Here is a 12543-nt window from a genome sequence, read left to right on the forward strand (position 1 = left end):
ACTTTCCATAAGATTTGTAGGGTTAGACATGACTTATCCACCGTGTCACAAGCATATGACACATTGAGCCAACAAAGGTACCATATGCATCAAGAATAACCAAAAAATAAGAGGAACAAGGATTCACCTGCTCATCTGGAATGTTAGGATTTGCACCAGCCTCTAGCAAGTACTTAATACAATCAGCCAAGCCATACGTAGCTGCCACCACCAAGGGAGTGCACGGATTAGCAGAATTCATGTCAGCACCAGCCTGTGGATGCATGTTATGCAAAGCAAAATGCCATGCATAAAACAGATAACAAAAAAAAATTAGATAACAAAACCCACTAATGAGTCCCCGTCTAGAAATCAAGACATGAAGAAACAAAACAAACAGGATACCAGACCTTGACAAGTAGCTTGACACAGTTCAGTGAGTCAGATTCACTCACTCCATGCTTGGTAGAACTAAGAGCCATAAGTAGAGGGGCACATGAAATTTCTGACACCCTGTTTGGCTACAAATTAAAAAGAAGAAAATCAGTTTCCTAAGAAGTGACATAATTCAACAGTTACAGCAATAAGACTTCAAATACAACGTAAGAACAGAAAACACAGGTTAGACGCATTTGACTCTACACAGTCACATAATATGTCTGAACTCACATCCATACATTAGCATTATTTTGGATTTGTAAAGCTGTAAATTACCAGCGAACTACCCTAAACTTGGCCATTATAGGTATTCCCATTATTTTGAACGTGAGGTGACTAGAAAATTTATGAATGAAGACATGTCAAAACAATACAGTAAAAACTTCAATACTTGTGAAAGTAGATTTGGTAAAATATCAAAGATAAGTCCAACATAACAGATGAAAGCAAGCATATAAACCGTCTAGATTGCATCAAGTTGTCCAAATTGTCAATGAAAAAAGTATGGAATTTACACATTACATCTGCATGGTGGTCCAACAAAATCTTCAAAGCACCAGCATTCCCATAGTAAGAAGCAGTGTGCAGGGGCGTCCCATGAGCGCCATCTATATCCACACTGGCTCCTCTGGATAATAATAGACGCAGTACACATTCATGCCCTAGCAAAACACACGAATAGCATGGGTGTCATAAAGAACAACCATTAAAAAGACACACTATAAGAGCTGGCTAAGACAAATATGCAATAAATTCCTATAAGATGTGCACTGAGCCACTAAAGAGTTCCATAACAACCTTTTCTTCCTGTAATAAACCAAAACATTTGAAGATACAGACATCAGTTCACCATAAAATTCATTTGAGTTCCTCTAAGTTGTTACAAAAAAATCTTTCAGAAATTGCAATGACAATCATGAGAAGATCAAAAGCAGAACCGACAATTGAACATTAATGGCACCTTAACCAGATGGGTCAATATTGTTACCCGGACACCCACGTCTTAAACTTATCAATGATATGTGTGGATCACTGGATCACACATGGCTGTGTGCATTATGATGACGCAGAGGCCGGCTACCCCCTTTCGTTAAAAATGTGTGGATCAAACACCATTGCTTCAAAGCATGGTCTGAAAGAACCACTAGAATTAAATGCTGCCGGGATTGAAGGCTCATATTGACAACGGTAAGTAATGATTGTTAAGGAGTATTAGTATTAGGTCTAGGAGTCCTGTTAGGCTATGTTTCATTTCCTTGTACCCTGAGTCTTGTGTAATATTTATATGCCCCTTGGGCTATGCAATAGAGATAAATTGCATCATAACATGATATTAGAGCCTAGGTTTAGGTCTCCTTCAGACGCCCCAACTCGTCCTCCTCTTCCGATCGATTTTTTTTCGGTCTCCCAATCCAATCTCTCACGCCGCCGGTTTCTTCTGGCTGTCTGTCTCGCCGCCGGCTGCTGCTCTGTCCTGACGCCGCACATGCCTCCGCCTCTGGCCAACCTCCTTCAGCCCGCACACGCTGCCCGCTTGCTGTGGCACCCCGCCCTGCAGTCCACGTCACCCCGCCCTGCAGTCCACGTCACTCCGCCCTGCAGGTCCACACTCCTGCTGCAGGAGCGGCTGCAAGCGCTTGACAAGGCCAGGGGTGGCTGCTACTTCGTCCACCTCCACCATCCGCAGGTCAACCCTGCTGCTCCTCCCGTGATGCCGCCACCTCCCCAAGGTCACGTCGCTGCTGCTGCCACCCCAGGGCGCCGCCAGCTGCCGAATCCTGCTGCCTCTCTCTGGTCAACACCCGCCAATCCAGCCGCATGGATCAGCTCACCGCTCAATCCGCCAGCTCCGCGCCATTCCGTCGCAATTCAGGAGGCTTCCGATTCACTGGCCATCCTTCGTCAACTGCTGCAGCGTCTAAACTGCTCTCCTACAGCCGCGCATGAAGCTGCCTTTCTGGTCAATGGCCGCAACGTGTGCTTGCCCGCCCCCTGCTACGATCTGGCTGTCTCTTCTGCTCCGCTGCCATGGTTCCTGGACGCTGCGTTTTCGTATTTTGATTTGGTTCTTCTGGCTGATTGCCTGTGTTTAAAAAAAAGGCACGATTTTCTCGGGTGCCTGAGGATTCTGTAAAACAATTTCACCAACATACCTTTAAGAAGATCGAGAGAAGAATGTTAAAGATAGGTACATAAAAGATTGTCGGGTGGTTTCTAGATTGCTGATCCTGAGGCCAGAACAGACCAGCCCAGCATAGAAAATATAGGGCAACAAATAAGTCAGTGGAACAAACTAACATGGAACAAAGAGTTACTGCACAGCAGTGAAATTACCAGAAAGTATTTTCAATATTCAAAACCGGAAGGTTTGATGGTTACAGCTTCGCATTCACTTGTTCTTGTTTAGCAACAGATTAATATTCATGAAAATCACCAATGGATCAATGAGCTTATGCAGAGAGAGAGAGAGAGAGATACCATTTTTGGCAGCACAATGAAGAGGAGCAAAGCCTGTCCCATCTATCTTATTTGGATCGGCTCCATGGTTGAGAAGATATCTGGCAGCAACAAATTCTCCACACAACGCTGCACAACCCAAAGGTGGTGGACCTGCCAACAAACAAGTATTCTGTCAGGTCACCAATATATTTCGCTCTCTCATCTCGAAGGTGAAAACACTCAAGCTCTACTAATGTACAATACCATAAGGTATCATTAGATAAATTCCTGTAAATGTAGCTGATAAACCACATTCCATGTAAATACTAAAAGATCCTCTCACCACCAGATAACCACATAAAACATGTAGTATGGTATGCGTGCATGAGCAGGCATGCCCAATTGTGTGGTGTGTTCTAGTTTGCATGTTTGGAAAGGGAGGTAGATGCTCCCACGTGCTCTGAACTGCACTAAGAGATGTTATATGTGGAAGCATATTGACAAAATACCACATAAAAATGGTAAACAACTTTAAAGCCAGAATGTGATTAATTATATTAACAGAAAAACTAATCGGTGCAAGTGCCCAGATAGTTTTCCTGTACAGCGGATTCCAATGTAGCTCCTCGCCTATAGAAAAGATGGTGTATGCATGTGGGGAACCTACCACTTCGTGCCGATGCCACCAGTGTTTATTGCTAAATTCAAAATTCAAAACAATTTATGTCCTAAACCACCAACCTGATTAACAACCCATCTTAATTGTTGAGTTCATTTCGGCAGAAGCTTCTAAACAAGATCCCATTTTGTCGCTACCAACTACTAGATTATCATACAACGGCTACCATATTAGTAGTGAAAGATTACCACGCTAATAGTGCATGGGGTTACCAAGTAATAATGTATTTAGGCACTGCAATCTTGTGCAGTCTCAGAGAGTGAGAATTCAATTGTTGCCAATAAGTAGGAGATGATATCTGACCATAGAAGTACCACCATGCAAGTCTTATATGAGTGGGAGAGTGATGTCCCTAATGTGGCAACCAAGCATCTATAACCCAGTAACCAAGTGGCTATCACATGAACCAAGTCACTATAACCTAAAAACTACTGACAGAAAAGAAAAGGTCATCAAAACATACCAACATGGGATCTAGTTTCAAAGATCTCGTCGCAAGAATGTTAGTGGTGAAAACAGATCACCAATCAGGTACATAATTTGAGAGAAAAGATTTTGAAAATTCAAAATCGAGGTAATCTTTGCTGACATAATACTATGGATTGGTTTGCATGCTACATGCAAGTTAGATTACCGAGCTCGTGCCACCTTTATCGGCGGGCACCATATGGGAAGACTACCCGAGGTCCATGCATCAAACAGTTTGTCCTTCTATTTGTAACAAAGTAGAATATGTGTGATGATTAATTAATGTAATGGGAGCTACATATTTGATCATAAGAGCATCTCCAATAGCTTGTATGTATATGTGTTCGTAAATTTGTCCATGTCATCAACCAACAAGCTATCATACAATCATTCCAATAGAGTGTATATAAGAAAATGAGATAATAAATAGCTTTGCTTCCCCTATGCACCTTGGAGCTGGATGCTAAAAATGACATAAAAAGTGAAAGGCTCTCAAAAGGACCTGCATCAGCGTCATTTAGTTAAGCAGAAACATAAAAACATACATGACTTGAATTCAGCTTCCCAACGTGCAAAACAGAGACAAAAACAGTGAAAACGTACAATTTGACAGCACAGCACCACTTGTTTCCACATGCAATTTCTGCTTTTAACATTCAGAATTAGATATAGCAATTGCATGCTAGAGCTAAAAAGAATATGTAAACAAAATAGCTAAGCCATTGTCTGAGTTACATGTTGCATCAGACAGAACAGCTTACATGACAGTATGGCAATCCATAGAAGCAAACCAATAACACAAAAAATTCAGTGACTGGTCTAGAAGAGGAAAAGCACGCACCACCACGGGAGCCACCAGCATTGACGTCAAGACCAAGCTCCTCTACCAAGTATTCGCAGACCTTCATTTTACGCGTGTATGAGGCCAATCCTAGCAGTCCAACGCCCTCTAGTATATCCATGTCAGCAAGGTTTGCTCTATCCTCAACATCCATTGCACGAACCAAATCTACATCACCCCAAAATGTGGCAGATAAGTTGTAATAAAATGCATATGAGAACTATAAGTCTGCAACAAAACAATATGATTGCACAATCTGGGTCAAAATTGTCAGTAAACAATTAAACATGGAAATTCAGTAGCCTAGAGCGCCGTAGTAGAATCACAGAACCAAATCTGGCCGAGAACCTCAGTTCATCACAAGGGTAGGTGCCACCACTTCCTTTTCAGGGGCAATTGGGTAGGTACCAACCACCACCATGGCGTGTCAGACGGCAAAAACAATCGCGATGCAGGCAAATACACCCCTGATTAGCATGTCGGGCGCGCAATCGGGGTCTCCCCACAATCGCCCAGTACGCGCGAAGCAAAACAAGCGCTCCTGCAAGAAGCAGCAGGAGCCTCACGGGCAGGCAGGCGAGCGCGCCGCGGACGAGGCGGCGGGGGACGGCGAGGCGTGCGGTGCGGTGCGGTACGGTACTCACCCTTGAGGCGGGGAACGTCGCCATCCAGGACCGCCGCGAGCAGCGCCCTCTCCGTCGGGCCGGGGCAGGCTGGAGGAAGGAGGGACCGAGTCAGCTCGCCGCCGTCGGAGACAAGGGGACGCGCGAGGCGGGGCTAGGGTTTCGCGCGGTGGCGGAGATGCGCGTACCGTCGAGCATGGAGGCCAGGTCGGGGACGGGCTCGTCCGGGGACGACTGCGCCGCCCCCATCGTAGCGGGGCTTCCGCGGCGGCCGGCGGCCTCGGCGAGGTGCGCGGGGTCGGGGCCGGTGGGGGCTCTCGGCGGTGGCTTCGAGGGGAAGGAGGCGGGGAAAATGGGAGGAGAAGAAGCGGAAGCGGGAACGTGAAATGAGCAGCCCGGCTTGTGCCACTTTTTTTTCAATGGAAAATGTGGGAATGGAAAATTTTCATCGTTTCGCAAAAAAGAAAATTTTCATCTGGGTGCATTTGGTTTTCGCGAAAGTCAATTATCACAAACTTCTTTTTTTTTTTGCGAAAATCATCACAAACTTCAATCAAAGGACAAATTTATTGAGCAGACTTATCCATCTCCACGATGCCAAATACATACTCTCTCCGTTCCAAATTAGATGACTCAACTTTATACTAACTTTGGTCATATAAAAATATGTTCCCTCATGAGTATAATGGCATTGATTTGGTATTTTAGGCGAGGACGTTTTCTCTGTAAATTTGGTCAGAATTTTCGAGGATTGACTTTGACAACATCTTTTCTGGTTTGGATGTACTTTGGAAATATCTAATACACACTGTATTTTTTGGACGGTGGGAGTATTCTATTCGTGCCTTCGGTTCGGAAAAAACTGGGGCAAAGGAAAATTTACTGTGGTCATAGTTTAAAAGGAAAAATGCGGGAATTCGTCGATGGCTTGCGATAAACCCAAACTTGCTTCACTCGAGAACATAAAACAAAAGGCATGTTAGACACTCTCACAACCTTGATTGCAGACGAGGCATTGCAAAGCAAATTATCATATGTCGATCACCCTAGGCGTTCAGTTATTCTTGTTCGGGTACCCAAAAACGGGAACCGGAATTTTTTTTTTACCAAAAATATACCCGAACCCAAATTACCCGAAATTTCGGTTTCGGTAATTCGGATACCCAAAAAACCCAAAATATTCGGAGCACACATCAGCTTTTCGTATGAATAATTCGGGTAGTATGGGTATTTTAGTTAGTATGGGTAACATGATAGTGTGATAATAGCATGAATAATTTGGTTAGTATGAATAATTGGGGTAGTATGGGTATTTCGGGATGGCGAGATGCCAAATACCACGCGAGACATCTCTGCTTCGTCGCTCGCTCAGCTCCCGCAAGCCGACGGGCGACCCAGCGCCGCCCCCTTCCTCCTTTGGTTAGTATGAATAATTCGGGTAGTGTGGGTATTTCGGGTTTTCCAGACTGGAACCCGAAAACCGAATAGCCAGGAAATGAGAACCGAACCCTTACCTGATACCCGACGGTTTAGTGTGGGTATAAATTTGGCAGCACAATCCGGGTTTGGGTAGCGGGTTAGGGTACCCAAACGCCCAGGGTGATATGTCGATTCGCAAGAACAGTTTAAGTCCCCATCAGCTGTACCCTTCTCGATTTGTTGCCGTGTTGGTGTTGGTGATTCCACTCAGAGTGGTATGCCGACAAAATTCTTTTGCTGTTCATGTGCTATCAAACACTCTTTCACTCAGTTAATATGGTTTTTTCTAGTTGTTGTGTTCCATGTCGCAAATAAAAGGAAATAAATGATCGGTGTTATCCACTTCTTTACTGACGATCCACTTTGGATTGAAGGCTTTCTTGGATACTACACAAGTATCCAATTCTAGATACATCTTCTTTTATCCATTTTGATGACAAGTATTTTCGGACGGAGGGAGTACTACACAAGCGAGCCCAGGTTGAAGTTAATTTTTTTTTTAGGGAAAGGTTGAAGTTATTAGGACAAGTATGCAAAGCGTCCGGCGATTCCAATACCCACCCAACCCAACCGCTCATCCAAATCATCATCATAAATTCTTGTCAACCATGCAGTGCAGGAGAGCCGAGCCAATGCGGCTAACTGAAAGAAATTCAAAACAGCCTAGGGCAATTGAAGACGGATTTGAACAGACCAAACACAGATGATAAAACAAGTTCAATCCAAAGCACCCATCACCACAATCTAGCAAAATACAGTACCATTCATGCTTCAAACAGATCGTCAAAGCACCGTACTAATTCAAAGCGCTCGCACGAGCAGCCATGGCCATTTAGCAAGGAGCTGAGTACGACTTCGCCTTTCGCTAAGACAACAAAGAGATCAACAGTTTGGCCAGACGTAAACACGGACGCAATGAGAAGCCTGGAAGGGAGCCGATGAGCATGCCCATCCAGGCCGGCCCTAATCAGAGTCCGATGAGCTGCCGCTTTGTCCAGCGCCAAGTTCCGCCTTCATTGCCGCAACCGCCTCCCTGAAAATGGCGCAACAACCGTTATTATGGAGCCTCCATGGTGGCCAGGGTTCAATTCAAACTGTGCAAACTTCAACCTATTACAAAGTATGTTGCGACCAAAGATACACCATATATATAAGAATGCACAAGATGCATGAAACTAGCGGTACACAACGACAGTGTGCAAGCAATACTAAAATGTGACAGAGCTACATGCGGAGTTAAAAACAGGTTCTATTTAAGCAGTCCTTGGAATTAGAAGACGTGTTCAGGAAAAGAAAGGCAAAGATGAAAATACTCCAGATTGCAAGGTTAAGCGGAAAGAGTAATACCAAAATGCTTCATGCAACTCCTGATTTGATGGATCCAGTTTCACCGCAGCCATGTACGCATCGCATGCTTCCTTGTGATCCTGATGATTAAAAAACATGAAGCACATCATTGTAAGCATGGGGAGATGGGGTTGAAATGTAAAACAGCGAGTTAAAGGCTAGCCATGTGTGGAGTGTGGTTTTGTCTGACCTTGAGCACTGTTAAGGCAGCTCCTTTCCGGCAGTAACCCTTTGGCCAATCAGGCCGCAGCCTGATGCAAGCATCAGCATCCACCAGAGCATCATGTGCGTCACCAATCCTTAGATGGCATAGGCTCCTGTTTGAATAGAGCGTTGCATCTTTAGGATCCACTTTGACTGCCTGCGACAAACCAAATCCCAAGCACGATCCGTTATCCCAGAATCAAACCACTCAAACTCAAAAGGAAAGAGTGTATACATCCATGCCCAACAGCCAACTATGTTACCACAAATATGGAACAGCTGCAACAATATACCTCGCTGTAGAATTTTGATGCACCGGCATAGTCCTTTTCCTCTACTGCTTTTGCACCAAGTGATTTCAGCTCAGCCTTCTTATCTTGAATTACCTTCTCCTACACCATTAAGAGAACACATTTATATCCACAGTACTCATTTGATGCAGCTTTTATAGTGTGCTAGATGTGCAAGATATACCTCGGAAGAGGACTTCCGTGCACTGGCATCCTCTTTCCGCTTAACCTTGCTGTCCTTATCACTTTGCTTAACCTTGCTGGCCTTATCACATTGCTTACCCTGAATCATGATGGTTAAGCATGTTAATAAGTATACAAAACATGGAAGATAACAAACATGGAGAAGGGGAGAAGCTCAATTAAACAACTTCTATAGAAGTAACAACAGAAATACTTTTATAGAGCAACAATTTTATCACTTCAATTCGTAAGCATGTTTAATTACAAACAATTGGAATGCCCTAAACGTGGTACTTCCATCTCCACGCAATGGCACTGGCAAAATTGTGCAATGAAAACACCTAAAAACCAGTAAATAATGGCAAATGAATAACCGCACCAAAACATACTTGACTGACTTGCAGTGAGTAATACCATGATGCTATCTCCATGGAACAACCTATTAAAGTTCTGTTTCATGCAACCAGTTAACAGGATTATATTTCTATTTTGTATTTGCTATTTTGTTTCCCTATTGACCAGAGTTTCACAATATATGTGTTCAGGACTTCCTGAATTTACTTCCCAGACTAAACTAGTCAACTTTCTCCAAGTGATGGTTCCGTACTACTGTCTCTACATATTTGTTATTTACTCCCTCCGTTCCAAAATACTTGTCGTGGTTTTAGTACAGATTTGACCTAAAACCACGCCAAGTATTTGGGCACAGAGGGAGTAGCTGCTAGGCAGACTCTGCGGAAAAAGAACATCACACCATAACAAATGAATGGCATTCACCTTATTTCACACATATCTCACAAACAGGAGAAACATAAGGTTCTACAGATTGCGACATCGAAATAAATGTACTTCAAATTGAGTTTGTACCTTGTCCTTCAAGTGCTTTGATTTTGCGTGGGTAATGATTCCATCAACACTCCAGTTTGACACACGTTGAATGGGTTTAGTGTATGGAAATAGAATCTCCACGAGCTCTCTTCTTCCAGAGTCTGCAGCGATTTCTATTGGTGTCGTACCGTTCTGTTGTGTACAGGAGGAAAATATTTAGGATGATCGCAACATGTGTGAACAGAGACATAGGATACATCCAATTAAAAACAAGTGTGATACAGTAAAGCAGCAATAATTAAGACATTCCCACGTGCTCCAACAGTAACCAACACGACATCATCGCCACAAGTCTCAGTTTAGAAGTGCCAAGGATAATATTAATCAAGAAAAGAAAGTCAAAAAAGTCAAAAACTTACATAGTTGCTTGGAATATTGGCATCTGCACCGACCTCCAACAAGTACTGGACACATTCAGTTAAGTCTTTGCTGGTTGCTATCACCAATGGAGTATCAGGAGTCGTACAGTTCAAACCAGCACCAGCCTGTGGATGCAACCAGTGTAATAAATGAATCTGTGTGGTTATTTACACTTCGCATAAAATTCAGAAATCCAGTACAAAAGCCACACTGGATTTCCCGCAGCAGTCAAGATAAAAAGAAGATGAATTGGTTACCATACCTTGACAAGAAGCTTCATGCACTTCAAAGCAGCAGACACAGAAATTTTTCCAGCGACACAAATAACATCAGCACAAAGAACTGCAGCAGTCATGGGTGTTCCTAAATCTGAAAAAACCCTGTTTGGCTACAGGTATTTGCGCAACAAAGTCAGTTCCCATGAAAAAGCAAAATAATTCTACAGATACAGAAAACATTAAACTACTTATTACATCTGCATCATGCTGCAATAAAGACTGGACGATGCCATAATTCCCATCCGACACAGCCACGTGTAGTGGCGTCCCTTCACAAGAGGATATATCAGGACTAGCTCCTTTGGATAGCAACAGTCGTACCAGCCCATCGTTTCCTAAGAAAAATGAAAAGTAAAGTATATTAATCACAATGAATACCAAGGTGTTTTAGACAATTCTTATTTTAGGACAATGAATCGAACAGTAACACAGATCATAAGATCGGGACTGCATTATTCAATTGAATAAAGTGATGCATTTTGAGGACAGAGATACACATACACAGTGCACATCAAAAGCTTCACATACAAGCAGGCAAAATAAGCAATTGAATTCCATTTCATACTAGAGAGTATAAACACATAAGAGGTAATAAAATATATCCAAGTGGCACATTATACATGTCATAGTGCTTAGATGTAACAAACCGTCATGCTTTGAGCACAAAGTACAAACATATAAATATGCAGTCTAAAAATAAACTGGGCATGGCCATCTCATTGGTAACCAGATCAGGCAGGGCCTCTAACACGGAAAATGAGTAATAAGTGGCAAAAACATTTATGCAGCGGCAAAATAGTAAAGATACAAATGTAAATAGGTGCTGAAAGAGAGAGTCACCTTTCTTTGTAGCATAGTGCAGAGGAGAAAAGCCTACGCTGTCTTGCTTATTCAGATTAGCACCTTTGTCAAGCAAATACCTCACAGCAATTGCTTTACCACGCGCCACCGCACAAGCCAAGGGTGTCATGCCTGCCAGAGCATTCAAATAACTCAGATAAGACATCTTTGGCAGACAAACACAACATAATGTGAGTGAGGCATAAAAGTCCTACAAATGCGCCATCGCATACTGGACTGCAACTACAACTTCAACATATAACAATCCACACATCAGCACAATATATTTTCATTGCAAAATGGACCTTTATCCATCAGTAATTTACAAGAAATGCATATCTGAGGCAATATTAGAAGCAGAAACCACCGCAGCTGTATATGGACAAGGCACTATTTTGCTTATTAACAATAAAATTGCCATTCAAAAGCTAGCATATTACTAATTTAACATATGGGCATTCATTTAGCTGTGCAAGATGCAAAGTCGCCTGAGAAAATGCACGCACGAAATTAAGAACATGCAGTGTATGTTACACATGTACAGCAAACAATTCACATATAGAGATGAGCCCACAAAATACAGCATTTAATCTGGCACTTGAGGAAGCAGGGGCATATACCCGAATCATTGTTGGCATCAGCATTGATGTCGAACCCAAGCTCCTCCACCAGGTACTTGCAAGTGTCCATCCTCCCCGTGCCGGCCGCCTCGTGCAGCGGCCCATAGTCCTCCATCTCCTCGTTGTTATCCGACGAATCACTGTCGCTCGCATTCACATTGTCCATCATCCCTACAAAACCCAGATTTCCCAAAAGAGCAACGTCAAGGCACAAACTTTTTTGAAGATGTAAATCTTGCATTTTTCACGATTTCGCATGACTGAGTCGTGGGCCCCGAAGCAAACATCAAGGGACCCAAGAGACAGGGACCAACAGTTGACCGCACAATGTTGAGCGAGGACCCTGGGAAAACCCAAACCCTAGCTAGAAGGAGAAGAAAAGGAGGGGCATTTCGCGGGGGCGGGGCGGGGGGTGCTCACTCATGGCGCGGTCGGGGTCGACGACGTCCGAGGACTCGATGACGCGCTTAATCGCCTCCGACTGCTCGCTGTCTGGAAGCAAATAAAAAAAAAAACAAGGGGCCACCGCCGGCCGTTAGAGACCTCTTCTACTCGGACAGATCGGAGGGAGGGAAAGGGCGACGGAA

General features: G+C 43.6%; 2 protein-coding genes across 3 annotated transcripts in view; both read right to left on the reverse strand.

The window, feature by feature from the left end:
• The window catches only part of LOC119287080 (poly [ADP-ribose] polymerase tankyrase-2-like), a 10339-nt gene extending 4501 nt beyond the window's left edge, over positions 1–5838 (reverse strand). Inside the window, exons 1-7 of the mRNA XM_037566583.1 lie at positions 5656–5838; positions 5489–5557; positions 4845–5012; positions 2896–3027; positions 940–1079; positions 390–500; positions 128–253 (exon numbers count right to left, since the gene is read on the reverse strand). Of these exons, the coding sequence (XP_037422480.1) occupies positions 128–253; positions 390–500; positions 940–1079; positions 2896–3027; positions 4845–5012; positions 5489–5557; positions 5656–5716 (807 nt within the window). The 5' untranslated portion in view covers positions 5717–5838. The remainder of the gene's footprint in view (positions 1–127; positions 254–389; positions 501–939; positions 1080–2895; positions 3028–4844; positions 5013–5488; positions 5558–5655) is intronic.
• A 1756-nt stretch (positions 5839–7594) lies between these two features.
• On the reverse strand, positions 7595–12469 carry LOC119287082 (ankyrin-1-like). 2 transcript variants are annotated; one of them, XM_037566585.1, is made up of 12 exons: positions 12377–12469; positions 11957–12127; positions 11337–11468; positions 10692–10831; positions 10481–10606; positions 10218–10343; positions 9838–9990; positions 8972–9070; positions 8791–8886; positions 8484–8654; positions 8294–8373; positions 7595–7979 (listed from the first exon to the last, which is right to left on the reverse strand). In XM_037566585.1, exons 1-12 carry the CDS (start codon positions 12378–12380, stop codon positions 7910–7912), a joined length of 1368 nt encoding a protein of 455 aa, XP_037422482.1. In that variant the 5' UTR covers positions 12381–12469; the 3' UTR covers positions 7595–7909. The 2 variants fall into 2 exon arrangements, with proteins under 2 accessions (XP_037422482.1, XP_037422481.1); XM_037566584.1 differs by having other exon boundaries at positions 8791–8889.
• Between the last annotated feature and the right edge of the window lie 74 nt (positions 12470–12543).

The sequence above is a fragment of the Triticum dicoccoides genome, chromosome 4A, assembly GCF_002162155.2.
Source record: "Triticum dicoccoides isolate Atlit2015 ecotype Zavitan chromosome 4A, WEW_v2.0, whole genome shotgun sequence".
Taxonomy (NCBI): Eukaryota; Viridiplantae; Streptophyta; class Magnoliopsida; order Poales; family Poaceae; genus Triticum; species Triticum dicoccoides.

Excerpts from the sequence above, each read along its gene's own strand:
- LOC119287082 (XM_037566584.1), bottom strand. Across the intron at positions 10,832-11,336 it reads GCACTATGCTACAAAGAAAG|GAAACGATGGGCTGGTACGA; the intron begins GTGACTCTCTCT and ends CATTTTTCTTAG. Across the intron at positions 10,344-10,480 it reads GCATGAAGCTTCTTGTCAAG|GCTGGTGCTGGTTTGAACTG; the intron begins GTATGGTAACCA and ends TTGCATCCACAG.